We start from the raw sequence: 26,992 nt of genomic DNA, 5'->3' as shown, positions 1-26,992 counted from the left end.
CCAGTCATTATCAGATATTTTTTCTTATCTTGATATTCAAATCACTCCACAATCTACCTTTCCAGTTTTAAATTCTCTAGTCACCTACCCTTCATGAAAACCCAACTAATATAATTACCACATGCTAATATAATTACCCTAGAATTTCCTTTGAAATTCCTTGTCCAGCGGCTCCCTTTCTGAAACACTCTTTCTTCTCACAAGCACCACCTTTATCTCATAAGCAGCACCTGCTTTAGTTCAAGCAGCACCTTTTTCATGGAGCCTAACTTCACTCCTTCAGTTTAGCCTCCAAAACAAAGATGAATGTTTCCTCTTTTGATCCAAGAATCAGAATTCCAGTGCTGGACAAAACCATAGAGATAATTTAGTATTGTGTCCTCATTTGGCAAATGAGGAGAATGAGGCTAAGATAGGTTAAGTTCAGAAAGAAGACTAAAAGTAGCATGTAGTACTCTTTCCACTGAATTGCACTAATTTCCTTAGCGTTGTTCACACTTCTCTGGTACTTGTATTGCTTTGTAGTAGAGTTCATTACATTCCTGTTATCCTCAAAGATAATAAGCTTTTTCTTTTTCCAATTTAAGATGTAATATATATTTGTGAATTCTCTATGGCCTACTGTGCCTTGAATATAGGAATCTAACCCAGTAGTTAATAGAAAAATATAAAAATGTTTATTGAATGAATGAATGTATGAAGTAAAGATTAGCTTAGTATTTATTGATCAAAACATAATTTTAAAATGTTATTTCTGGATATGGAATGAGAATGAAGAGCTGGGCACACACAAAAAAATGGGGATTAGCTAACAGGTCTGAGAGGTTTTCTATGAAAAGGGGATTTATTTGGCTATTAAAATTAACCCTATGGAATGCACGATGGAAATGCCCTACAGCAGTGCCTTTCAGAGTATAATTACAGTGTTGATATACATTTGGCCCACAGAAAAGGTTTATTTTTATGAAGATAAAAAAAAAAACTATTTTGGAAATCATTTCACATAGTATTAGGGAATTTACTATACAAAGGCTCATTAATATTTAAAATTTTTATTAAATTAAGCAATGAAGAATCAAGGAAAGGACTGTTTTTTTCCCAGGAGCCCAAAGCCATTCCTTGATTCAGCACCAAGGGAAGTGTATTAACTCGTTTCAGCCTCCAGGGAGCTACAGTAATTGGTTCCCACGTGGTGAAGGCCCTAGGCAGAACTGGCCTGAATAAATTGCAAAGAACAGATTGAGGTTTCAGGCTGCAAAAAAGGAGATGTTTAATAAAGGAACTATCTTAATGAATTAATACTAGAGGTTGCTTTTTCTCAGAAACGTTTTGTAAAGTGTCATCAAATAGAATTTCTCTACTCTAACACAAATAATTCTAATAGGAACTCTTTTTGTTTCTCGTTCATTATCTACACTTTTGATTCAATCAGCACAAAATGAGGAATCGAAAATTACATATGTAAATTAATGCAAGGAATTTTGATACATGCAGAAATGATCTCATCTGAACAAACTGTTTTTGAACTTCGAATCAATAGATTCTAATGTTTCTCTAATTGAAATACAGAAAAAACTATATGTATAAAAATTAAAAGTAAGCAAAGTAGAAATCACACATTAAGTATTAAGAAGAATAATAGAATCTTCTAAAAAAATCTAATAATTATGTTTGTGTTGTGAGGTTTAAGGTAATTATTTTTGAAAGATATGATACATCAATTATCCAGATAAAAATTTCAACTTTTTTTCTCCCTCAAAAATAAAAACTCTCCTTCTTTCACATTATTTCTGAATTTCAAAAATCAAATGTAGATTTATGTTTTCACCGTGATATCATCTAAGATACTAAGAAGTTAGTTGGGAGTGACTTATTCTAAGAAGTGAGTTTATGCATTAAATACTATCTTAATACACATAATAAGATGCTTTTGTTTTATTTCCAGTTGGGTGTTCCAGTCTGGGTAATTCAAATGAGTCGTTTTATATTAACTTTTTTTTTTTTTTGCATTTAAACATAAATTATGTGCTTACTCAACTCTTTCTCGATACATTTTTATATTGGTACATTTTGAAAATAACCCCTATAAACTTACACTTAATAAAAAATAAGAATGGTCACACAGTCAATACCAGTCTTATGAATCCAGAAATATTGTACCCTAGCATCTATCTGCCCACATATATCAACAAGGCAAAGAATCAACTACTGATATTTCATTGGCAATTTTCAGGACTCGTACCAATGTAGAAAATGACAAGGGTTTTTTATGCCTCAAACAGTATCATCAACTTGACAAGTTAATATTTTCACCCAATCATTCTAAATCAAAGTTCCCCATTATTACCAATCAAACTCCCAGTCAATGGATAAATCAGTATATAAATAACTTAATCGTATTCAGGAAACTTAATGATATCAAGAGTTGGGGTTTAAATCCACAGAGAGTAAATTCACAAAGGTATTTTTCTCAAAAGATAATTCAAGACAGTTAAAAATAAGGGGATTAGAATCTAAATACTGTATTTTGCCTACTGTGGTACAATAGTCCCCTTCCCAACCCCTCCCTCATCCCACTATACAAAGTCACAGCGAAAGGATGAAAGGTAGCAAAAGGGGTAATACAGTACCCATAATAAAGGGCTGAGGGGAGGAACCAGCGCTCCACCCCATCCAAGTTGGAGCAAGATTATCCTATATAAAATAGAAATATATAGTTTGTTAATAGTTAGAAATCTGATATGACAGAACATTTGGTGTTACTTTTTGTATATGATGCTCTCTGTCTGTTTCCCTATCAATCAAGCCTTGAGTTCTTTTGAAAAAGGTCTTTATGATTTCCTAGATTAGGAAGTTAAAAATACCAATTTAAGTACAAATTTTATTTTACTCTAGATAGTCACGACATCAATTCACTCAGTTCAATTTTACAAGTTGAAAAATTTGGACTGGAAATTTGAAATACAATAAATTTTAAAAAGCTGTCAGCCAGAATGTGCATAAAACATGCAAAACATAAAGTGCAACGTGATGATAATTTATTACTTTCTAACTTCCTATCAAGCATTGTAAAACATGCTTTATTTGGTAATGTCGCATTAAAGCACATGCTTTGAAAACATGACAAAACAATAAAAATAAAACGAATGCCTGATTTACGCTTTTATACAGCTACTGTGATTTTATACTGCTGGAGAAAAGAATAAAATGAGAGTTTCTGAATATATTCAAATCTCACTTCCCAATTATAATCATTATTATCTCCATCTCACCATCATCCATGATTACATATTTTACAAAGTCAAAAAATTCAAACACCAGAAACACAGAAAATGGAATCAATATTCAGGTTATTTTGTCTCTACAATGCCAAACACACGTTGAAATGATCAGCCATTTTAGGGTTGTGTATATGTTGTCATTATGAGGCAAGGAACTATATTTACGAATCAGTTAATGCAAATGATTAGCTCATCTCCTATCAGCATTTAAAAGGAGTTTATGGCTTTAAAACTCTAAGTTTCAAAAATTAACCTCTTTATAATATAAAAAGCATTACTGATAAATAATTATAAAGTTATTTTTTGTAAATACTAAATGTAAACCTACAGGACGAACTTTGTTATGAAAATAAAGTGTTAAATATAGGAGTATATGGCCAATTGACTCATGGTCAATTTTGAAATGTTTCTAATGGCCTCATGCTTAGCATTCTTCAGATTTTAGGAGACTTTTAAAATGTATTACAGCAGTCCCTTCTTATCTACAGGAAATACATTCTACGACTCCCAGTGGACGCCTGAAGCCATGAACAGTACCAAACTCTATGTATACTGTTTGTTCCTATACATACGTTCCGATGATAAAGATAAAGTAACAATAACTAATAATATAGAACAATTATAACAACATATTATGAAAATTATGTGACTGTGGTCTCTCTTTTCCAAAATATTTTATTGTACTTTCAAAATACCTCTCTTTTCACTATTCTTGTGCTTTGGGGCCATTATTAAATAAAATAAAAGTTACCTGAGCAAAGTACAGTGATAATATGATAGTTAATTTAATACCAAGATGGCAAAATGACTATATCCCTCTTCAGAGAGATGGTTCATGTCCTGGGTGGGTCGGAGCTGGATGGTGTGAATTTCATGACCTTACTCACAATGGCACACAATTTAAAACTTATGAGTTGTTTATTCCTAGAAGTTCCCATTTAATATTTTTAGACAGAGGTTGACTGTGGGTAACTGAAATTGTGGAAAGTGAAACCTCGGATAAGGAAGAACTACTGTACTTTGATTCAGGTGACATGTTTTCAAGTAGAATGTATAAAAACAATATTTTTCTCCTGTCTGAAACTGCCAATCTGAAACAGAAAGAAGTACTATTTTAATTGGAAACTGAACTTAATTTTCACATACCCTGGAGAGAATTTTTTTTTTAATTTTAGTAAAAATATATGAATTTCTCTGAGAAATAAAATAAGACTATACTATATCATGTTAAATTGTTTTTAATGAGTAAAACTTTCTTAGAGAAATTGAAGACAAGTATTATGTTTGAAAAAGTGATATTTATAATATATTTTGTTTGAGAAGAACACATACAGCTATCAACAACCTAGAAAATGAAAATGGAAATTTACAAAACAGCTTAGTTTCTATAAATAAAACTAAACCTTAGACAATAGGAAAGCGATGTTTTTCTATTGGAATCACACTGTGTTCAGTGTCTGGTTTTGTAGAAAAAAATTGATTTTTTTAAAAAACAACTACTTTTATGTTAAACGTTTTATATATTAATTTTTCATGTTTTTGAAAAAGCATGGAAAATAATAAGTCAATAATGGCAAAATTTCTAATCTGTTATGAATCATAGGGAATGACAATATTTCCTAAGAAGAAGAAATGTAAAATTCTGTGTGATTCTGATAAATGAGATTTAAGTTATGATTAATTTTTGAATCATCAATAGTAATGGGTCGAAATTATGTTTTGTGTTCATTATGCTATAAATGTTTTACTTCATTGTCATAAAAATTGTGTAGACATATATATATATGAAATCTTTAAGTCACTATTGCTATTTATATAAATTAAGAAGATTATTGAAGTTACAAATTGAGGTTATACTGAATATAACTTTTCCAAAAAATTTAAAATTCAGTCAATATTTAATATCTACCCTTGAGTATATTAAAATAATACAGACTTTGGCATTATACAGACAAAATTCTGAACAACATTTTATTTTTTCCTTTACGCTTATCCTTAGGTACATATGTGGTTCACATTATTTTCAATAAAATTCATTACGTACAGTTTAGATCATCGCAAATGAGAAACATATGATGTCAAATTCTCTTTAGTTGATTATTATGATATTATTACACATAGTACTTTAATAGTGCATTTGATTTTTTGTGTAGTTTTATATGGAAACTCCCACAATGAATTAGGAAACAAAGTCATTTTAATAAGCACAGCAATAAATGATAATTTATCATTTCAAGGGAGGCCTAAATTCTCTTGCATATCACCTAGAAGTAAATATGCAACAGATAAAAAGATAAAGTAGCAATTTTGCAAGGATTTGCCATTCCTTTGCATGCATGGGTTTTCCTTTTTAAAATTAATTAAATTTAATTTTGGCTGTATGCAACACTTCAGGTTCTTTCAGTTTCCTTACCCTCATCCCTTCAAATCGTGATAAGGCTCTTAGAGGTCTCAGAGCTCTTAGTGTCCTGAGAGATTTGATGGCACCAAGTTCTGAGTAACCTAAGGCATTTGCTGTTAAACTGACCAATGAAACCTGCAAAAAAAATAGATAGATAGATAGATAGATAGATAGATAGATAGATAGATAATATATTATAGATAGATAGAAGATAAATAGATAGAATTGTTGTCATTCAATTTTAGTTACTATGTAATACCACATATAGGATTTTTGTTTATACTTATTCAGGAATGAATGGTTGCATATCTTTAGTAAACACTTTAAAATTTTAGGGAAATATTTTCAGTTTTATTCGAGAAAGCTTTCAAGATGTTAATTAAAAGCTAGTTGAATAAAAAAATCTCAAATATCATGTAATTTATTAATTGCTCATTAATTTATTATTAGAGCTATTCGTTAGAAAAAAAACAAAAATTAATTTAAAAATCAAAGTAAATGGTATAGGTTATCCTTTCTTTATTTTATTAAGTCACTGCTATATTTAGGGCTTTACCCATGGCTAAATAAAATATAAAACTGCTATTGTATTAGAAAAAGCAAGAAATCTTTATTTAGTGTTGGTATGTTCAACTAATTACAATAGATATTCTCAGAAATTAAGGTGCTAAATCATATTAATTTTGAAGCTGATTTTTGGAAGGGGTTTCTTTACTTGTCTTGCTAATACCTAATGTTTTCACTTATATAAAGTCTGTTTCTATTTAAATAAATATAACCTAAGAAATAATTCCACCATGAACCTTCCTCATTTTTTTCTATACTAATTTACAGCTTCTGTCATGGTCCCTGGCCCAAAATGGCCAAACAACAAATTTTTACCAAATAAATAAATCAACAAATTTACTTCATTTGTATGAACTATGCAATGACTAAGAAACAAAACCGTTAAGTATTGACTTCTTTAAATAAACAATTTAGCAAAACTCCATATCCAAACATTTAAAATTTCTTTCATCTGAAGGTGGCTAGTATTGGACAGTTCCAAGTACACTGGATACCATTTTTGCAAAATTCTCTATTTTTAAGTGTATTAGAGTGCCTTATATTTAGTATACTTTTTTTATAATACTTTAGATGTGTTATAATTCTTTTTGTCTTTTTTTAGAGTGAGTCACTGATTCTTACGACATAAATAAAATAGAACATTGAAAAATGAAAGTATTATTGCAAAACTACAAAACGATCTATAGCTTTATTTTCCTAAAATATTTCCAAAGTAATTATTAAAAACCAAGTATAACAATCAATGAAATATTCATTTTTCTAATAAAAAGTTTAGATATATAACAATCATAATAGAGAAAAGTAAAGCTCAGGAAGTTTCAAAAGGGTGAATTATATTTAGATTTAAAATCTAGTGTGAAAAATTATGAGGAGTCGAAATATAGCTTCTAATGCTTGAAACTTCAATACTAGAAACTTTTCCTATTTATGATATGACAAAGCAAGACTTTGAAGTTTTCTCTCAATTGATTTGTTTTATAGTAACATTATTAAGCTTTTCAAATAACTCTGGCTTTGCCTTTCTTCAGAATTAACAAGACATAATGTATGCAAGACTCAACTCTAGAAATACTTTCCATGAGAAAACTTCATAGACCTGCTTGATTATTATCTTTTGGGGATAAAGCTGTTGCCTATAAAGTCTGTGATATTTTAGACATACTTTTCTAATGATGCCAAATTGATAACATGGCACATGATGTTTAATGACTGTTAAGGGCAGCTACTTGTTTTAGGGTAAATGAAGTATTAATCATAAGGTATACAAATTCTATGACGGGCTGTTTGGTGCATTGTCCATGATGAAGATCTAGTTTATAGTCTAAGGAAACTCTCATCACTGAATAAAGTGTTTTTTTCCTACATTCTGTATACCTGACCTCTTATAATGAAGTTATAATTTATATTATGTACTCGTTAAAGCTATCCTTTGAAAACTTTGAGATCAAAGAGAATTTTTAAAAATTAACAGGAGCTCCCGCCATCATCACTGTTTATTATGTGCCTTTAATACCACATGTACTAGTATCAAAATTTATAGAGTTGGGAGGCAAATAACTTATTCACTGGCACATAGCCACTGGTGGTGGGCCTGGGATTCAAACTCAAGTCTGCCTAATTCGCGATATAAGGAATTTAAACATCATACCCTATTTCAGCACTTTCCCTACAAACTACTTTTTTTCAGCTTTTTATCCTAGCTCAGCACCATAAATCCCATCCCCACAATGCTTAATCAGTACTAAATTAGCCTATTCTTACAAAACTACACTTTCCTTCAGTGAATTCTTGGTGTAAATGAAGTAGCATATCCTGTCAAAACAACATAGTGGTAAGAGATTCATTATTTTGGAATTAGTATATAGATAAGACAAATTACCTTGAATGCAAGACAAAGATATGAAGGATACTCACATCGACAATTAAGAAGTCCAGCCAACACCAGGCATTGGTGAAATAAGTTTGATAGCCATATGCCACCCATTTTAGAAGCATTTCCAAAATGAAAATGTAAGTGAAAACTTTATCAGCATATTCCAACATTGTCTTAATTGTCTTTCGCTGATCAATATATATATCTTCAAATGCCTATAAAGATAAGTTATACATTTTTGCTTTCTTGAACCATTGTATTTTATAAGCTACGTTTTAAAAATCATATATATTTTTTCATATAAATATGACATCCCATTGGAATAGAAGGGTAGAGGAACAATAGCTATTGCTGCTTTATTTCCTCTCAATGATCTTTGAATGAATCAAGGGAAAGTTATACTCTCCATTGGTATTACAACTGGAGGAAAAAAGTGAAAGTATAAATCTATTGAATTAATTTGACTTATTGGGAAATAGTTCTCGATATTATATACTGATGGTGCTAGTCCAACTTGTAATTATTTACTCCTTTTGTTTCTTTTTCTTTCTTTCTTTCTTTTTTTTTTTGCCATAGAATGGATGCTAAAGAGAGAAAAAGTGAAGCTTATACTTTTCACAAAGCAGAAATTGCAATTGGTCATCGCATTGTTCAATTTTACTGCATAATTGGGTTCATTTGTCCTCTTCTTTCACTTTGTTCATAGTTTATATTTCTCAGCAGAGATAATGTATGACAATGATAGTAAGATAAAGTTACTTCTCATTTAGGCTGCGATATGTATTCTTCTAATACGAATCTCTTTTTTGCTAGTTTACATCTAAATCTCACATTCATTTCTTTCACAAAAGACTATTTCTTGTCTAAAGTTGCATACAGAGAAAATTTATTTCATCGGAGGAATATTTAGGAAAACGTAGGTCTGTATTTTAGTTACAAACTTAAGTTAAAGAAACTTAAATAATTGTCTTTCAATCAGGTACGATCTATCTATCATCTAATCTATCTATCTATTAATCTATCTATCATCTATTTTATAGCTTAAGTATCCATTTGTGCCAGTGTTTATCTAAAATGCTATTTATATGTTATATTTTATATTTTTGTAGATTATGTTTATACAAATTTAAATTGATTCTGATGTAAAGAACACTTCATATAAAGAGAAACCAATCTTTAAATGAATCACTTAGGCACACTGCCCAATAATTATTGTTACCAATATTCAGTTTTTCCTGAGTAACATAAGAATAGCCACATAATTCAAAAGGGACAGAGAGAATTGGTCCCTAAGAACTTATTGACTGTTCATAAAGAGATAATACCATTCAGAAACAGAATTAATCAGAACTTAAAAGTTATATATTCCCAATCATAGGATTTCCATTAACTACACTGTAGTTGCCATGCTCACTTTCTTATTAAAATATAAATAAATGACTATTCATATTCTTTGGTTATAACGAATAAATGGGAGAGACAAATTTTCTAGGTTACTTAAAAATAAGCAAAATTTAATAGCAAAAGTAAATTTAGAAATGCATAGTTATACATTAAGTCTATAGTCTGGAAGAATTGAAATGGGTAATTAAAAATGTATTGGAGATGGGTAGAAGAGTAGGTTAGTGGGTAGATGAGTGGGTGGGTGGGTAGATGAGTGGGTGGGTGAGTAGATGGGTGGGAGAGTAAATGGGTGGATGGATGGATATGGAGATGTATGTATATTAAAGAAAGAAGTCATAAGTAGAAATAACAGTTCAGGATTTATTAAACAGTGGTGATGGTTGATGTCACGGAAATAGAAATGAATGTACAATGAGTGTTTAGGGGGAAAAATTCATTGAGTACTAAAACACTGCAATAGAAAGGATTAATAAATCATCAGTATTAGACAATTCTAAAACTGTATTGTACCACTTTTGCTTAATAATCACTCACCAGAGCACCACTACTGAGGAGAATCATGAAAACAATGAAGGTCTCAAACCAGTTATGTTCAACTATTTGAAAACATGTTCTTCTCAGGTTCCACCACTGTTTTCCTCTTCCTTCTTCCACACTAATTTGACAACATTTGAATCTTTGTACACAGCCTGCAAGTTCAAATAAGAAGAAATAAAATAACTTCTGCTGTTTTAATAATAACTTTTGGCATGTCCCTGATTCATCTTCTCATTACTATTGCCATTTCTATCTTACTAGGATAATTCTCTAAGCCTAGTGTTGGAACAATATAATTAGCTGCGTGAAGTTGTGAAAATTATTCAATCTCTTTAAATAGTTCCCTGGCTAATACGACCAGTTTTGTCTGACTCAACTGTTATTGTCCAAGAAATAACTTTGTAAAGTACAAATAAATGCAAAATAGCTTTGCTTTGTACTCTATCATCCCATTGCACTCTGTTGAAATTATGCTAGAAAAGGACTTCAAAACAGAAATTAATAATAAACAGAAAATTTCCTTTTTAAAGGGTGTGTAGAGTAATAACACAAACCTTTCCCAACAACGCTGGGTTTGTAACTCTTTAGGTTTTCTTGTGGTGCTCCTAGAAGAGCTAATAGAATTTAAAAAATTAATTTAGTTCACTAAAATGTAATTTTCATGGCTCTGCTTTGATTTGTCATTGCCTTCCTTACACTACTCTCATGCACTCCAACATAAGAATTAAATGAACAGGTACCTGTGAGTTCCTTTGTAAGCACCATGGAGGATACAGAAAAAGGAAAGAAGGAAGGAAGGAAGGAAGGAAGGAAGAAAAGAAGGAAGGAAGGAAGAGAGAGAGAGAGAGAGAGAGAGAGAGAGAGAGAAGGAAAAAAAAAAAAAAAGAGAAGGTACGGAACATGGACCTGGCCTCCAAGAACATTACATTCAAGTTTTCAAGAAAATATGTAAACACAGGAACCCTGCCTCAAGCATGCTGGAAGAAAAGAGAGAAAGGAAAGGAAAGGGAAGGAAGAGGAGAGGAAAAAAGGACAGTAAGGATACATGTGACAGTTTAAAAGAGAAAGAGAAGAGCTCCCATAAGAGAATATATGATTAGTTATCAGGAGAATTAAATAGAGCTGTTGAGCAAAATAAGAAGCTCTTTTCCACCGTGCTCAGATGAAGGCCATTTGAGGACTTTGAGTGATGTGTATAATTTACATAGGAAATAGTTCTCTAAATAGAATATATGCAAATATATTCATTGCTTCAAAACTCAAATTCCCAAGAAAATCAGACCATGGGAAATACTAGTCATGGGGAAAACAAAGCTCTTGGATTTATTGTCCATATTTTACCAGGCTCAACTAGATACTGTTAAGGTATCAGCTATTGGGCAGTGTTTATTTCCTGTTTCATTCAACTAGCATTGGAAAATTATGATTTCACTAAAAAAAAAACAGCTTAGCATTTGTAACTCATTTAATTTTAATAGAAAGTTATTTTAAAGGCAAACTCTGTGTAGGAAATTTTTACTAGTGTTTAAGATGACAACTTATTGGGAAATCATTTTATTTTTAAAATGAAATCTTAGTCATTATTTTTTATTATATTAAAGTATTTTTTCTCCATGTTCATGATCCTTTATACCTAATGGGTAGAGAAAACCAAAACATAACAATAGATTTTAAATCTGTTAGTAAATGGCCAACAGACATATGAGAAGATGCTCAACTTCACTAGCTATTAGAGAAATGCAGATCAAAACCACAGTGAGATACCATCACAAACCTGTCAGAATGGCTATCATCAACAGGACAAGTAATTACAAGTGTTGGAGAGCTTGTGGAGAAAATGGAACCCTCATACACTGCCAGTGGGAATGCAAATTGGTACAGTTACTTGTAAAATATTATGGAGGTTCATCAAGAACCTAAGAATAGAATTAACATATAACCTATCAATCCCTCTCCTGGATATTTACCCCCAAAAACCTGAAAACATTTATCTGCAAAGATATATGAAACATGATGTTCACAGCAGCATATTCACAGTGGCCAGGACATGGAAACAACCGACATCTCCTATGATAGATGATTGGATAAAGAAGATGTACATACATACAATGGAATATTACTCAGCCATAAGGAAAGATGAAGAACTGCCATTTATGACCACATGGATGGATCTTGAGATAATCATGCTAAGCGAAATAAGTCAGACAGAAAAATTGAGACCTATATGATTTCACTTATATGTGGGATATAACTGAGAGCAACAAGCAAACATGACAAACAAACAGAGACTCATGGACATGTACAGTATATTTGTAACCAGAAGGAAATAGGGGAGAGGGGAGATAGATAGAAGTAAAAAGGTCAAATATTTGGTGATAGAAGGAAATCTAACTTTGGGTGGTGAACACACAATGCTATATATATATATATATATATATATATGTATGTGTATATATACGTATATATATGTATATATACATATATATACACACACACATATACATATATATGGCATATTATTAAATTGTATACCTGAAACTTATTTGATTTTATTAACCAATGTCACCTCCATAATTTTAATATAAAATAAATTAGAAAAAATAAATCTGTTAGCATATTAGAGGTAATCAAAATAGATCTACTATAAAGTTCTATTCTATTATGAGTGGCTCATCAACAGCTAAAAAAACTGCACTTTATAAATGAAAAATTAACATGAGGGTCATTTTCTTTACCTTCAGTGAAACAGGCTTCAGGTTCAAGGGTTTCCTCAGGTTCTACCACAGGCTGTTCTTCTGCAGGTGCACCAATGTCTACAGTGCTGCCTTCAGATGAGCTACTGCTTTCATTAAGTTTCTGTGTATGAGATGAACATAAAAAGTAAATCACTTTAATTCTGGTAACTAATAAATAGTCTAGCAAGAAAAGATTAGTACTATGAACTAATTCAAATCTCCTTAAATTGAAGAGATTTTAAGCTTTGAGCAAAAGAGAGATTGAATAAGAAAAAAGAAGGAAATTGTTTATGTTAATTCAATTTCTAATTCACAGTATAAATATGAAATCAGATTGCTATGTTATGAAGTTATAAATGGCCATCAGAAACACGTACTAAGCAAACCATTCTCTTATGAATTAGAGAAGCTCTAATATTTGTTTAGAAGGAAATCTCTTAATTTTAAAGTGGTTAGAATTTTTCTATTATTTTATTATTAATTTCTAGTTCAACTGCATCATAATTAGATAGTAACACTATTTTGAATTTGACATAAACACCTTATACAAAGTTGTTCTGAATTTATTGAGGTTTGCTTTGAGATTCAGTATATTGTTAATTTATTTAAATATACCATAGGCACTTGAAAATAAGAATTCTCAGTAAATGTAATTTTTGATATAATATACATTTATAGCATATTTACTTTTATTATTTATATTATTCAAGTTATCAATGTCCTTATTTAATTTTTCGTTGTTTTATCACAGGCTAAAAGAATGTTATTAAAATGCTCACAACCAGCATACTTTTATTAAAATATTTCTCATTGTTAAACTAAAAAATAAAGTGGCTGTGAGTTCTTTATTTGATTGGAGTAATAACACAATTACTCAAAAAGGGAAGGAAAAGATTTTTAGATGTGTGGAAAGAGTCCATTTGTATATCAGTACACGAGATATAAATTCAGAAAAATACTAAATAAATTGGATAACAGCAAAACTAAAACATTCTCAAAGAATTTTATTGATTTGAAAAAGCCAATAAGGTCAATTAATTTTTCATGTTTTGTTCTTAAATTAAAATTTAATTTTGAAATTCATCACTCACATAATAAAACAATTGGTTCTCACAGTTTTTGAGATTAACAGATTATTGTAAAAATTCATTTTAATGTTTACTAAGCCATTAAACAACCTTTAATTTGACTTTCAAAATGAGCTAGTTCATTTGAAAATAGGTATATTTTCATACATGACTCTCGACAGCTAAATTCTATACTAACTTGTGTTGTCCATGTATTTTTAGCAGGCCAGAGAGCCTAGAAAATGCAGGGACCACGTTATACCTGATATATACACATTGTCTTGGACACCAGGAGATTTAATAATGACTTAATAACTCCAAGTTGATGGCAAGAACATTTTCCCTTCTCAGGGCTTTATGCAACATTTCCTCTTTTTAAAAATGTTCTCTACTGAAGCAAATGATTTTGACCTTGAGTGTGAAGTAAAACAAAGCAAAGCAAGTAAAACACTCTACAGTATATTTTTAAAAATAAATGATTAAATGATTTTTTTCTTGTTCTCTTACTTGATCTTAGGATGTTTATGCTTTTATGTTAGACTTGGTTTGTTACATGGAGCTGAGAAAAGGGATTTAAGAGTTCAATTTATAATTAATGATAAAAATATATTAAAAATAAATCTGGAATTTAAGGGTCAAAAGTACAGAATATGTATGTGTATATATATGTATATATATGTGTATACATGTATATTTTTTATTTTAAAAAAATACTCATTTTTAAGTTGGGCATGTACTATTTTAAAAGTGAACATTTTACTATTGTTATAGTTATGTTTATATATTTAAGATATATATATCCTAAAACATACACAAATAAGGTGCTCTACAACCTCAAAAATATTAATATTTTATTGTGTACATTGTGCATTAGTAAATATTTCTAAAGTACACTACACATATTAAAAATTAAAATGACCTCTATTAAAGACTTTCAACAAAGCACCAATATCAAAAAGAAAGACACTATACTGAGATTTACCATTTTCACAGAGTAGCTAGAAAAGTTAAATATTAACTCATTAATTCCCATATCATCCCTAAAACCCAGATAATTTCTTCATCAAGTTGTATGTTGGAAGGACAATCTTCAGTGGATAACTCATATTTACTAACATTAAATTGTTCATATTAATTGTGAAATCTAGTGTTAGTCAAACATATGCCCACAAGAGAGGTGAAAGTGGAGAACTAAAACTCTAATATACTCTGGATTCTGATTTAAAGTGTGTCAGACATGAATTTTTGTGTTGATGATGAGATATAAACAAAAGAAACATAGCATCTCATCATATATTGGACCAACAGAAAATTGGTGTAATGCAAATAAGTCATAGATAAAAAAGTCTGTAAAATTATTACAATTATAATTCCCAAACTAGAAACAGAAATTGTAAATCAAATAAGTAATTTCCATTATTAAATTCATTCTGCTGAATTGAGCATAGATTCTCTAGTGATTTTTTGACATTAATTTTTAATGTTAAATAACGTATTTAACAAATATTTAATAAATGTCTACTGGCTAGGGAGGATTTTTATGGCAGTGAAATTGCTCTGCATGATACTGTAACAATTTGTCCATTTGCCCATAAAGTGTACAGTACCAAGAGTGAACCTTAATGTAAACTACAGACTTTGAGTGATAATGAAGTGTGAATGTAGGTTATCAACTGTAACAAATGTACCACTGTGTTGGGAGATGTTGATAATGGGGGAGGCTATGCATTTGTGGTGACAGGGGGTATATGGGGAGTCTATCTTTCAATTTTTCTGCGAACCCAAAACTGCTCTAAAAATGTAAGGTCTGTAAAGAAATTTTTAAGATAAATACCATATGATTTCACTTATATGCAGTATCTAAGGAACAAAAAGAACAAACTAATCAAAAACAGACTCATGAATGTAGAGGACAATTTGGTGATGGACAGAGGGAAGGGAGGCTTGGGGGGCTAGGAGAATGGGGTGAAGGGTTAAAGAAGTTCAAATTAGTACATGATGGATGGTCACGGGAATGGGGAACATGGAATAGTGAATGCAGTTAGCATTAATGTTTTGGCTAGGTGGAGAGCCAGAGGAGATAAGGAGCGATTGGGGGGATCATTTTATAAACTATATAAATGTCTAGCCACTGTACTGTATACTTGAAACTAATAAAATAAAATTAAAAAAAAAATTTGGGCTATGTAACCTAAAATCCCATTTTTGAGATTTCTCTATAATAAATGGGAAGTGAAGGTGCTTTGTTCTAGACCTCTTTTGAATTATCTTTTATGTCCATTAGAGTTTTAGCTTAATATTTCTAAGTACATTGCTCTGGACTGAATTGTGTTCTACTAAGATTAACATGTTGAAGCCTTAATTCCCAATGTGACTGTATTAGGAGATAAGGTCTGTGAAGTAGTGATGACAATTAAATGAGACTATAAGGGCAGTGTCCTAATCTGATAGGGCTGGTGTTCTTAAAAACAAAAACAACAACAAACACACACACACACACACACACACACACACACGCACACACACACAGGAAAAGATATCAGAACTCTTTCTTTCTCCACATACACACACCAAGAAAAAGCCATGTGAACACACAGTGAGAAGGCAACCATCTGCAACCCATGGAGAGCATTCTCTCCAGACACTGACCTTGCTAACACCTTGATCTGGACTTTACAGTTTCCAGAAATGTGAGAATATACATTTTGATTATTTAAGCCACCCAGTGTAAGACATTGCATGGCAGCCTAGAAGATTACTACATAGGTCACTATAATTTTATTTGAAAGACCTACATGGAATATTTCTTGTTGCTAAGTTTTGTTCCATGGGCCAAGGGGATGCAATGGAAGCTATACAGAATTTGTAAGTTAAATTCTCAGTTATACCTTTTGTTTGTTTTATGACCTTAAGCTCCCTAAGCTAGTTTTCTTATCTGAAAAGTTAGAATAATAACACATTCCTTTCAAGATTATAAGTATTAAGTAAGATGATTTTTTTTTCATTTCTTGGATCATTTATTCATTCACTATCTAACAAATATCCATCAATAAAGATGAGAAAACACACATATACTACATTATTCTTCAATTTATTAATCATTTCTCTTAGCTTAATTCTCTGCTTTCTCAGTGAAATAAAACTTTATATGATGGCAAATATATAATCATAAATACAGGCAATATAATACATATATACACATACAAATCATACCTACCTACAACTACAAAATCTTACCTCTTTGCTTTCCTCCAGATCTGACTCACTACTGAAGTCCTCTGTGTTTAAATTTTCAAAGTCAGACTCTCCTACTGCAATTGGTACAGTCACAGTAAGACTGGGATTGTTTATGAATGACATGTAATCACTTTCATCGACAATGTATTTTTCAACACTGCTGCCAGTTCCTATTCCACTTGTGGTTCCATTTACATCTTTAAGATAGTCAAGATCTTTACCAACTTCTGTTGTATGATTTGACATACAACTGTCTTTCTTATTGTTTAAGTCATCAAGTGGTTTAATTTCATCTAAAATCTTTTGTTTTCTAACGAAGGATTGTTGAATAAATTCATATATTTTTCTCTTCACATAAGCTATTCCTTTGTGCATCCTATCCACAGCAATTTGGAGATTATTCATTTCATTATCATCATCGGTGGCTGCGAGGTTATCTGCACTAAATGAGCTCAGAAGCAAGGCCAGAAAGAGGTTCAGGACCTTAAAAATAATATGAACACCATTATAATTTTACCCCCATATAAAGAAGAGCAGATTGATATTACTTATTCCTCTAAGTGTAGAGGTAACTATCAGTTCTAACAACTAGATGAGAAAGAAACACCACAGCATAGTGATTAGAAGTTAGGTGATCTGAATTTGTGATCTGGCTCTACAGCTATTTCACTATACATCCTTAGGCAAAGATATGATTTCTATCAGTTTTGAATGGCCCCACTTATAAAATGAAGAAGGTGAATGAGCTGACCTAAGGTTTAGCTAAGTTTAAAATTGTGCATTTATAAGAAAATAGATTGATGTATGTACTATACAAGAGTTCTAAACTTAAAAATCATTAGTGTTTGTAATTATGAATTTAAATACATTCTGTAGTTTCTTTTTTTTGATAAATAGAGATACTGAATTGGATATTAATTGAAAGATGACCATTATAACCCAGAATGAGAATTAGGACTCAACACAGGCATTGAAAATTGTTTTCTTAACCTATTATATTTTTCATACCTCATGGTTGACTATTTAAGAGAACTATTCATAAATAATCCCTAATATTTTCATAAGACTGGCACATTAATATATATATCCTTTGGAATATAGTATATATTCCTATACTATAAAGAGTAATTAATTTTCCAAACTTAAGAGAGAGAATAATTGATCAGTTACTCCATTTAGGTAATCTCAGGCTTTATTAGCCAATTCTTCTTTTGACTGAGAGCTATTAGAGAGTTGGCTAATCTAGGTTGGCTAATGCATCTGCCATATGACATCGAATAACTGAATGCTATTACCATGAAGGGGTAAAGAAATGGTAAAACCGCTAAAAACATTTAAAGGCACTATATGTTAGTCCTATACTAGCAATACTAGCAAGTAAGAATGAGCTTTCTCTAAATTGTTTTCAGACTTCTCCTTCTCTTGTCTCTGAATGTTCCCAGAATATCCTATCAGGCCTGTCTTCAATATGATATTGTATTGAAATTCACATAATAAGTGTGATAAAATGATTGACAAAATGACATTGAGTATAATAAATATTGTATGGTTCCTGCTATAGTGCCGTGTTGTCAAAATGAGACTATAAGCATATCCAAGGTAAGAGACTTTTAAAATTATTAACCATTGCTTTCTTTTGTGTGTGTGTGAAATGGCACCATTCTATTATGCTCTTAATCTATTTCTGAAATACATATCTTAAATTGGTACATACCACCAGGTTTCCAATCACCATGACCATCATGAAGACAGTAAGGCACATGGCTTGACCAGCGACCTCCATACAGTCCCACATGGTCTCTATCCACTCTCCACACAGCACACGGAACACAATCAAGAAGGAGTGGAAGAAGTCATTCATGTGCCAACGTGGGAGCTTACAGTCACTGGCAATCTTGCAGACACAATCTTTATAGCTTTTCCCAAAGAGCTGCATTCCGACCACGGCAAAAATGAAGACAATGATAGCCAACACGAGGGTTAGATTTCCCAGAGCCCCCACCGAATTGCCGATGATCTTTATTAGCATATTTAAAGTTGGCCAAGATTTTGCCAACTTGAAAACTCGGAGCTGGAAAATAAAAAATACATATTATTATGATCTTTAAAAGTATTACATATATTGTGGTTTACCGAGAAATGATGATAAATATTGAATCTAAGATCTGCCCTGCCCTTGAACCCTCTCTCAGGCTCATGGCTAATTTTGGAGCTCCTAGCATGAATCTGGTTCTTCCATATTTTAATCATGTAGGTCATTTTCATGTGAGTAAATTTTTAATGATTACTTGGCATCTAACAGGCCTTAATTTGTTTTGTGAAGATGGCATACCAGACCTGACACTAATATTAACATCTGAGTCACAATGATCTCTGTTGATATTTATTTGTCAATAGCATGCGAAGTAACATCATATTGAGTCCTACCATTAGTTAAGAAAAGTGTTTATTATTCATTTATGCTCCTTTGGAGCATTCACATAGCTAGATATGCCTGCATTTAAAGATTTAAAATATTTCCCATGATTATAATTGTTTCCCTGATTTGCAAGAACATATATGTGAATCAGTGGACATGTTGAGTAATCCTACAGATTTCTCTCCTCTGATTTTGGGAAGGAGCATATTTTCCAGAGGCAGAATTAAGAGAAGTTTCTGCATGCACATCCTATATCTGATTGTCATCTACCACTACAAAGAGCTGTTTATATTTTCAAGTTACTACTAAAACATGATATACTTTAATTAAAAATATTTTCTTACATCCAGAAATATTAACCGTAATCATCTCTAGAAATAATAAATAGTAAGAATGGTAACTAAGAAATGTATTAAACTTTATATGACTATGCTTTTTGCAAAAAAGTTTTTGCAGAATAAGTAAGGATAATTTTTCCATTTAGGAAGAGTTTTTGATACTGCAAATGTTACACAAAAACTTAAAATATTTATGTTTGTATGGTCAAACCTATGACAGTGATATGCAAAAACCCTGACTGTTGGGCAGGGTTTTTGTTTTGTTTTGTTTTGTTTTGTTTTGTTTTTTGCCATTGTCACTGTTTTTCTTTTTTTTTTTCTTTTTTTTTACCAATCGAAATGAACGGAGAACTGATAATCCTTCCACATTGGCGAGGCCAAGTTCTACCAGGCTAAGTGTCACAATAAAACCATCAAAGATATTCCAGCCTTCTTGGAAATAATAGTAAGGATCCATGGCAATAATTTTCAGAAACATTTCTGCTGTAAAGATCCCAGTGAAAACCTAAGATCAAAACAAAATTACTCAATTCCATCAGATAATGATAAAGTAAGTAGAATGACATAGTATTTGCTCTTAGAACAAAGTTTTTATGTTACTTTCCCCATAGTGACTCTATTACTAGCTTACATTTGTACAGTGACTTATAGGTGATAAAAGGCTTTCATATACATTATTTCATTTTATCCTAACAGAAATTTATTAAGTGATTAATTCATGTATTATAATTATTACTTTACTGCTGATGAAAGAGGACTTCAGATGGGTTCAAAGACATGCCTGATGTCATACAACTAGAAAAAGGCAAAACTAGGATTTGAGCACAAATTTATTTTCAACCAGTGTTCTTCTAATTACAGCAAACCACCTTTCCTCCTGACTTTAAAATACACAGCTACTGACAAGACTTTGCTCATGAATCATTTTATTTATCTATAAGTTTATTCCCATTTCCCTCAAATCGGAAAGTTATTATACATGCATACCTATTATTATAATGTGTGTATTACTATTGCCAATTTGTTATGCACATGAAAAAAAATATTTGCTTCAATAGTATAAATACTAAAGTTTTAAAAATATAAATACTACAATGCAGGATGCTTTACATGTTTTGCTATTTACCACCCCAAATCTTAGACTTCAGAACAAATACCATGGAAAATGCATGCATTACTTTAGAGATATCTTTCAGCAAATAAAAGCTAATATTTCTAAGTTGAGTTAACTGACAGTTTAATAATTTATGTATTTTAAGCACAGAAGAGAAGGAACTAAGTGGCAAGCTTCACCAAAAATGGCCTTGCTAATCATATAATACACAATATGTACTGGAGGTTTTCAATATTTTATAGTTTTTATGAAAAATAGATGGATAAAACAATACATGCCCTATCTAGATCCTGAAAGTGAAAAGCTGGAGACATTTTTGAATTGTTATATTATTGCTTATAATGATGATGACTAAGCAAAATAAAAAGATCTACAATTTTATTTTATCTTTCTACAAGTAGGGGAACTATGATAATATCATTTCAAAAAATGTGTCCTTTGACTGGTTCTGCATCCTGAAAAAGTTATAAATATCAATATTGATGTATTAAGTAGAATTGTAGGTCTATGCCTATTGCTCTCTTTCTCAGTTTTTGCTTTGAAATGAAGAGCTATTATTGTTGACAAAAAGTACGGTGCAGCCAGCTAGATGTAATTACCATATTTTGGGAGCCAGGAGGTTAGAGGTGTGGTAGAAAGACTGACAAAGCTATTTAATTTAAATAGTTCCTCAAACAAAAATTTGAAGACTGAACACATTTACCTTCCAATATGCTTACCAAGTTTCCTACTGTAAGCACATGATTGAAATGATCCGTCATTGGATAGTGTTCCATGGCCATGAAAAGAGTATTTAAGACAATACAGATGGTGATGGCCAGGTCAACAAATGGGTCCATCACAACCAGGTTGACAATATGTTTCACTTTTAACCAATATGGTGAACAGTCCCAGATTAAGAATATGTTGGAAAATTTATACCAACAGGGTGGGCATTTCTGCCTGGATTCTTCAAGTTCTAGATTAAAAAAATAAGAACAGCCACCAAAAGATATATTTTATATACACGTATACTTGTTTATGTCAGATCCACTAGACTTCTTTTTAGTAACCAACACATTTCCATTTGCTTTAGAGTCAATTTCTTTTGTACTTGAAAAAAAGAAGGCCCATAGTATTTACTCTTTAACTTCCCCAAAATATTTCTTCAGATATACACATAGAACAGAAGTAGCAAAGAATAGATTTCGTTTCTTGTATGCACTGAATGTGGCTCAGCACTTAAGTTAAGTGAAAGGTCTTTTAAATGAAGTCTCAGTAGAAACATGGGTTGGGGTAGTATAGATATTATGTGTAATTCTGCGTGAATGTCTGGATAAGCTTTCATCCTCAGGCTATAAGAGATAGGGTAGTGATCAACTTGAGCTAAGAATCCTCTTTTTATTGTTTGTTGTTGTTGTTGTTGTTGTTTTGTGAAAATGGCCTACTCTCCTCCTCTAGACTTGAGAGTATTTAGGTGATGTTGGAAGTCCTAAGCTGAGTGAAACAGAACAGAGGATCACAATGATTAATGAGACTAGAAACCCCTAATAGAAATGCTTATTCTGCATTTTCAAGGACTTGCCACACACAGGAAAATGTTCATTAGAGTTCTAATATCATTGAATTTAAATAACTCTTCAAAAGCTTCTAGAATATGAGTAGGTATAACAAATAATAACTCTTAAATAAGACCCTTATATTACCTTTATAATATACTGTTTCTAACTTATGAATAGAGATATTTGTTTCAAAAGAGATAATTTAAGTTTAGTAAAAGTAATCAAAATGGAAATGGAATTTGTTACAAACCTTCTACTGTATTTGTTAAAATGCTGGCTATACTCATTGCTCTTTGCCTTTGGGAAGGATCTTCTAGAAAGTCCATAGAAACATGGAAAGAACTTGATCTTCTTTTTCTCATTTCAGTTTCAGTGGTTGTTCCCTGTAAAGAAAATGCTAATGTATTAAATAATTAGCTTGAGCAATATGAAAAAAACTCCAAATATGACACAGTGAATTTCATGAAACACATGCACCATGCACTTACATATTTAATTGGCGATGGCAGATTTCTGACTTATTGTATTACTAACCTGGAATGTCCAAACTGTCACCCATGTAGCCATACAGCAAAAACTGAGTTTTTTTAAATTTTTGATTTCATAATTTTATGAAACATAATGTAATTTGGATATAGTTGATAAATCTCTTCAGAAACAGCTATAACAGTTCCTTATTAATTCTTTATTTTGGAACTAATAGTAAAAACTAACGACTTAGTCAAGTTATTTTATTTTGAGAAGGTAGCCATTTATTTTTAAGAAATACAAATGATTACAACACATGTAGCTGCCATCTCATTTTCTGAACATAAGACATAGATGGTCATTGACAACACAAACTGTATGTTAAAGAAACACACACACACACACACACACACACACACACACACGCTGCATGGACAACAGTTTCATCCAGGGTACCAAAGCAATAAGTCATCTAATTCTGACTTAAGTCATGCCTCATCATGCTGATATATTTCCAAGTGAGTTAACAGTCTAATAAGAGGCAGCATATATTTAGAAATTCCTCATTCATGTATACATCACAAACATAACATACCTTTGTACACAGAATTATTTTACCTGTCTGTACTAATAATGCATTTTTCTTTTCATTTAGATTAGTTTTGAGAAGACCTATATCAGCATTTTTTTAGTAAGATGAATATGAGTACTAGAAATTTTAAGATAACAATGAAGCTATCTATACAGGCACAGTGTTCTTGAAAATCTTCTAAAGCAGGACTATATTGATGAATCTGTTGGAAAGATTTATTATACACCCTTCGCACTTACATGTAGACATCTTTCATTTACTTTTACACCAGGGCTTTTGGAAATGTCCTGATATTTAAGTTCAGCATGGGTATATAGCAAATCCTCTGACTGGAGGCACTAATTTATTATTGTGTCTAATTTATCCTTAGCATGTTTAATAAGTAAATGCATTCAGCTGTAATGCAAGAGAGAGTCGAGGCTTTACGTTTTAGTTGGTTAGTCTATTAAAGGTATTACAAGATGCAGGTGCATTCACAGCTTGACCAACCAGGAATCATTCTCAAGGGGTTCCATTCTGTAGAAACACTGGCTGGTGCAGCAATAATGAGCCAGCCATGCCTGAACTATTTAAAACTTCCTTACATTGTCATCAGTAGCTGGCTTATCTATTATCACCTCTGGCAGAAGCTGTCCAACAGGCGATGTAGGAACTGAAGGTCCACCAACCAAGGAAACCACACCATTGCAATCCACAGTGCTGTGCATCTTCCCATTTGTTGGAAAAACTGCCAGCATCCGGGACGATCTACTGGTCTGACTTAGGTTACTGTTGCGTCGCTCTCCATGTCGCCGGGGCACAAACAAGGAGTCTCTCCGGCTCTCATTATCCTCAAAGGTGCTGTGCTCATCATCAGCAAAGTCATTCTCCGACCCCACATCTTTTGCTCTCCCTCTAAAGCTGAAAAGGCTCGTTCTGCTATTTCGTCTTGGAGAAAATAGGGAGCCACGAATGCTCAACAAAGACTACGAGTTTGAAACCAAACAAACAAACAAAAAAAAGTAAAATCACATTAATATAACCACTTGACATGTGCTTTTATTTTGCAAGATTGAGCTGAAGGTGAGTTCAGCATTCATAACAGAACATAATTTATTTCTTTCAATTAATATTCTTGTTTTATGTACATTCATATTAAGTTAAATTAGTTTTATAAGAGAAGGTCTCTAGTCTTTGAGATAAATGAGTGGGGAGATAGATCACAACTTAAAAGATATTGAAATACAAAACCCTGAACCACCATTTTTCAAGTTTGAAAGGAAATATCCTTAGTACATGACTATGGACATTGTAAACACTCGAAAAACATCAGCAGCATGACCATAATAAGGTCAATTTGTTTTCATCGCCCCTTCCTTCCAAGTAATTTGAACATTCTTGACAAATTGTTTCAGTCCATCTTTCTAAAGTCATTTTAAATTAATAAAATTAATAATTATTTCTGTTTCATCTATAAGGCACAGTGTTGTTGCAACTTGAAGTTAAGACTTCCCAAGTTCGGAGGACTAGGCTTTTCAATAAAGTATACCATAACTGATATTTGATTGTTTATAAAAATGTTAGGGGGAAAAATAACATAAAATAACCAAAAAAAAAATTGCTGATCAGCTATCCCCATCACTACATTTTTTTTTTCATTAAAAAGGCTGAGGACTAGAAAGATTAAATGTCATTAGTTACATACAATAAGTACCAGCAGACAGCATTGGGATGAGAATCCGGGTCTCCTGACTTTCAACCCATCGTTGTCTCAATTATACCAAGCTGGAGACTTATGTATATGTGGAGTAAAATTTTCTCATAACTACGTGAAAAAAGAATGGGTTTAAATATAATAAACACAGCAGTCAATTCAGTTGTTGAAAAATCCATAGGTCAGATTTAATTCTCCCCTTGTCTTCAGCATTTTAACTTTCATTCATGTATCATTTAACTCAGTGGCGCCATACCTGGTGTGGAGAGGAGTACCTCTTTTCATATGTCAAGCGATTCCCTTCGATGGAGAAGCGAAACCCTTTCCGCCTAATGCTGTCTTCAGATTCAGATTTGTGGAATTCATCCTCATCTTTCTCTTCTCCACCAGACTGTTCTTTCTGTTTTCTTTTCTTTCTCCGATTTCTTCTTTCCTTAGCACTCTTGGAACTCAACTTGGAGGCTTCAGATGAGCTATCTGAGAGCCCACCTGCTGCACTAGGTTCTCTGGAATGCTCTGAGGCGGTTACAGCTGCTGCCTGCTACATGGAGGAGAAATGGTTTAGCACGGCACTAGAGAAGATTTTATCTTTTTAAAAAATGACTCAAGTATTTGTATGGCAATTAAAAAATATATTTAGCTGACTTAAGCTGATCTTACATAGAAGGAGCTCTACAAGTACAAGAGGGATTTTTTTTTCTTTTCCACCAATTGAAGGCTTTCAGAGTTAATTTGTTTTTCTCTGTGCTAACATTTATTGTGTTTGTATTATGCTTTACAAACCACATATCCAAAAGAATCAATAGGGCATCAACAAGAACAGAAATTCATACTACCTTTTGGAATTTAATTTACTCTAAAAATTGGTATTTACTTAATGCTGTCTTTTCTCTGAAAAAGAAACTGAAGCATGAAAGAATAGCTAATGAGTTATTTGAGGTCATACCCAAATGCATGAGGAATGAGGTAAAGAGCTGAAGTCCTCTCTCCAGTCATTGAAACCAGATTGTCCAATGCCTTCAAAATATTATCGATCAAACTTATGTAAGGTGATAAAGTCCCTTCCTCACCCCTCCACAATACTCTACCCTACTGGAGTGGTGGTGGTGGGGAGGGCGTGTCAATAGTTTCTGCTAAGCAAGATAAGATGTTCAAATCTCCAAATACCATCCTAGCTTCTTCAGCTCAGCACTGGTTGGTGCTGGTCACATGGGCATGGAATGGAGACAATGTTTTTGATTACAGCTTGTACTGGTAGCAAGTTGGCAATTTTTGATTATTATTGCTGTTCCCAGAGTACCCTCAATACTAGGGCTCCTGCAAATAAATTAATATTCCCCAAACAACTTGGGTAAAGACAATGAGTTTGTTTGATAAAATGAAGAGTGAGGAAAGATGGGAGTTTTAGGAAAAGCATTTTATTGTAGTATAAGAAAAAGTAATTCTTAGGTTACTGATCTCAATAAAATTGATAAATTTTATATGCCTGTTGGATAGCGCTATTTCAGAGAATATATGATTTCCTTATATATATATATATATAAGGAAGCAATTAAGCAACCCAATTAAAAGCAATATACTTGTGGTTAAAGAAAGGAATAGACTATCTTCTAAGAACTGGACAAACTTTTTTATATAATAACTAATAAATTTTTTTCTAAGAGATAATGGTTTCTTAGGATTTTCTACTAATGTTAGTATACCCATTCAGTAAAAGTTTCTCAC

General features: G+C 31.9%; 1 protein-coding gene across 8 annotated transcripts in view; it reads right to left on the bottom strand.

Annotated features, from left to right (window-relative positions):
- LOC107521033 (sodium channel protein type 1 subunit alpha) overlaps positions 1–26,992 on the bottom strand; it is a 121,988-nt gene that overhangs the window by 16,374 nt on the left and 78,622 nt on the right. For 4 of the 8 annotated variants that reach the window (XM_036236640.1, XM_016165387.2, XM_036236639.1 and 1 more), the window contains 11 exons: positions 25,524–25,808; positions 24,159–24,539; positions 22,765–22,897; positions 21,693–21,931; positions 20,191–20,364; positions 18,817–19,173; positions 17,103–17,585; positions 12,799–12,919; positions 10,061–10,215; positions 8,164–8,337; positions 5,695–5,817 (listed from right to left, as the gene is read on the bottom strand). In XM_036236640.1, the coding sequence (XP_036092533.1) occupies positions 5,695–5,817; positions 8,164–8,337; positions 10,061–10,215; positions 12,799–12,919; positions 17,103–17,585; positions 18,817–19,173; positions 20,191–20,364; positions 21,693–21,931; positions 22,765–22,897; positions 24,159–24,539; positions 25,524–25,808 (2,625 nt within the window). The remainder of the gene's footprint in view (positions 1–5,694; positions 5,818–8,163; positions 8,338–10,060; positions 10,216–12,798; positions 12,920–17,102; positions 17,586–18,816; positions 19,174–20,190; positions 20,365–21,692; positions 21,932–22,764; positions 22,898–24,158; positions 24,540–25,523; positions 25,809–26,992) is intronic. The other 4 variants (XM_036236644.1, XM_036236645.1, XM_036236642.1 and 1 more) reach the window with 2 other exon arrangements.

Source organism: Rousettus aegyptiacus, unplaced genomic scaffold, assembly GCF_014176215.1.
Source record: "Rousettus aegyptiacus isolate mRouAeg1 unplaced genomic scaffold, mRouAeg1.p scaffold_m13_p_2, whole genome shotgun sequence".
Taxonomy (NCBI): domain Eukaryota; kingdom Metazoa; phylum Chordata; class Mammalia; order Chiroptera; family Pteropodidae; genus Rousettus; species Rousettus aegyptiacus.
This window is presented reverse-complemented; position numbering and strand designations above follow the sequence as displayed.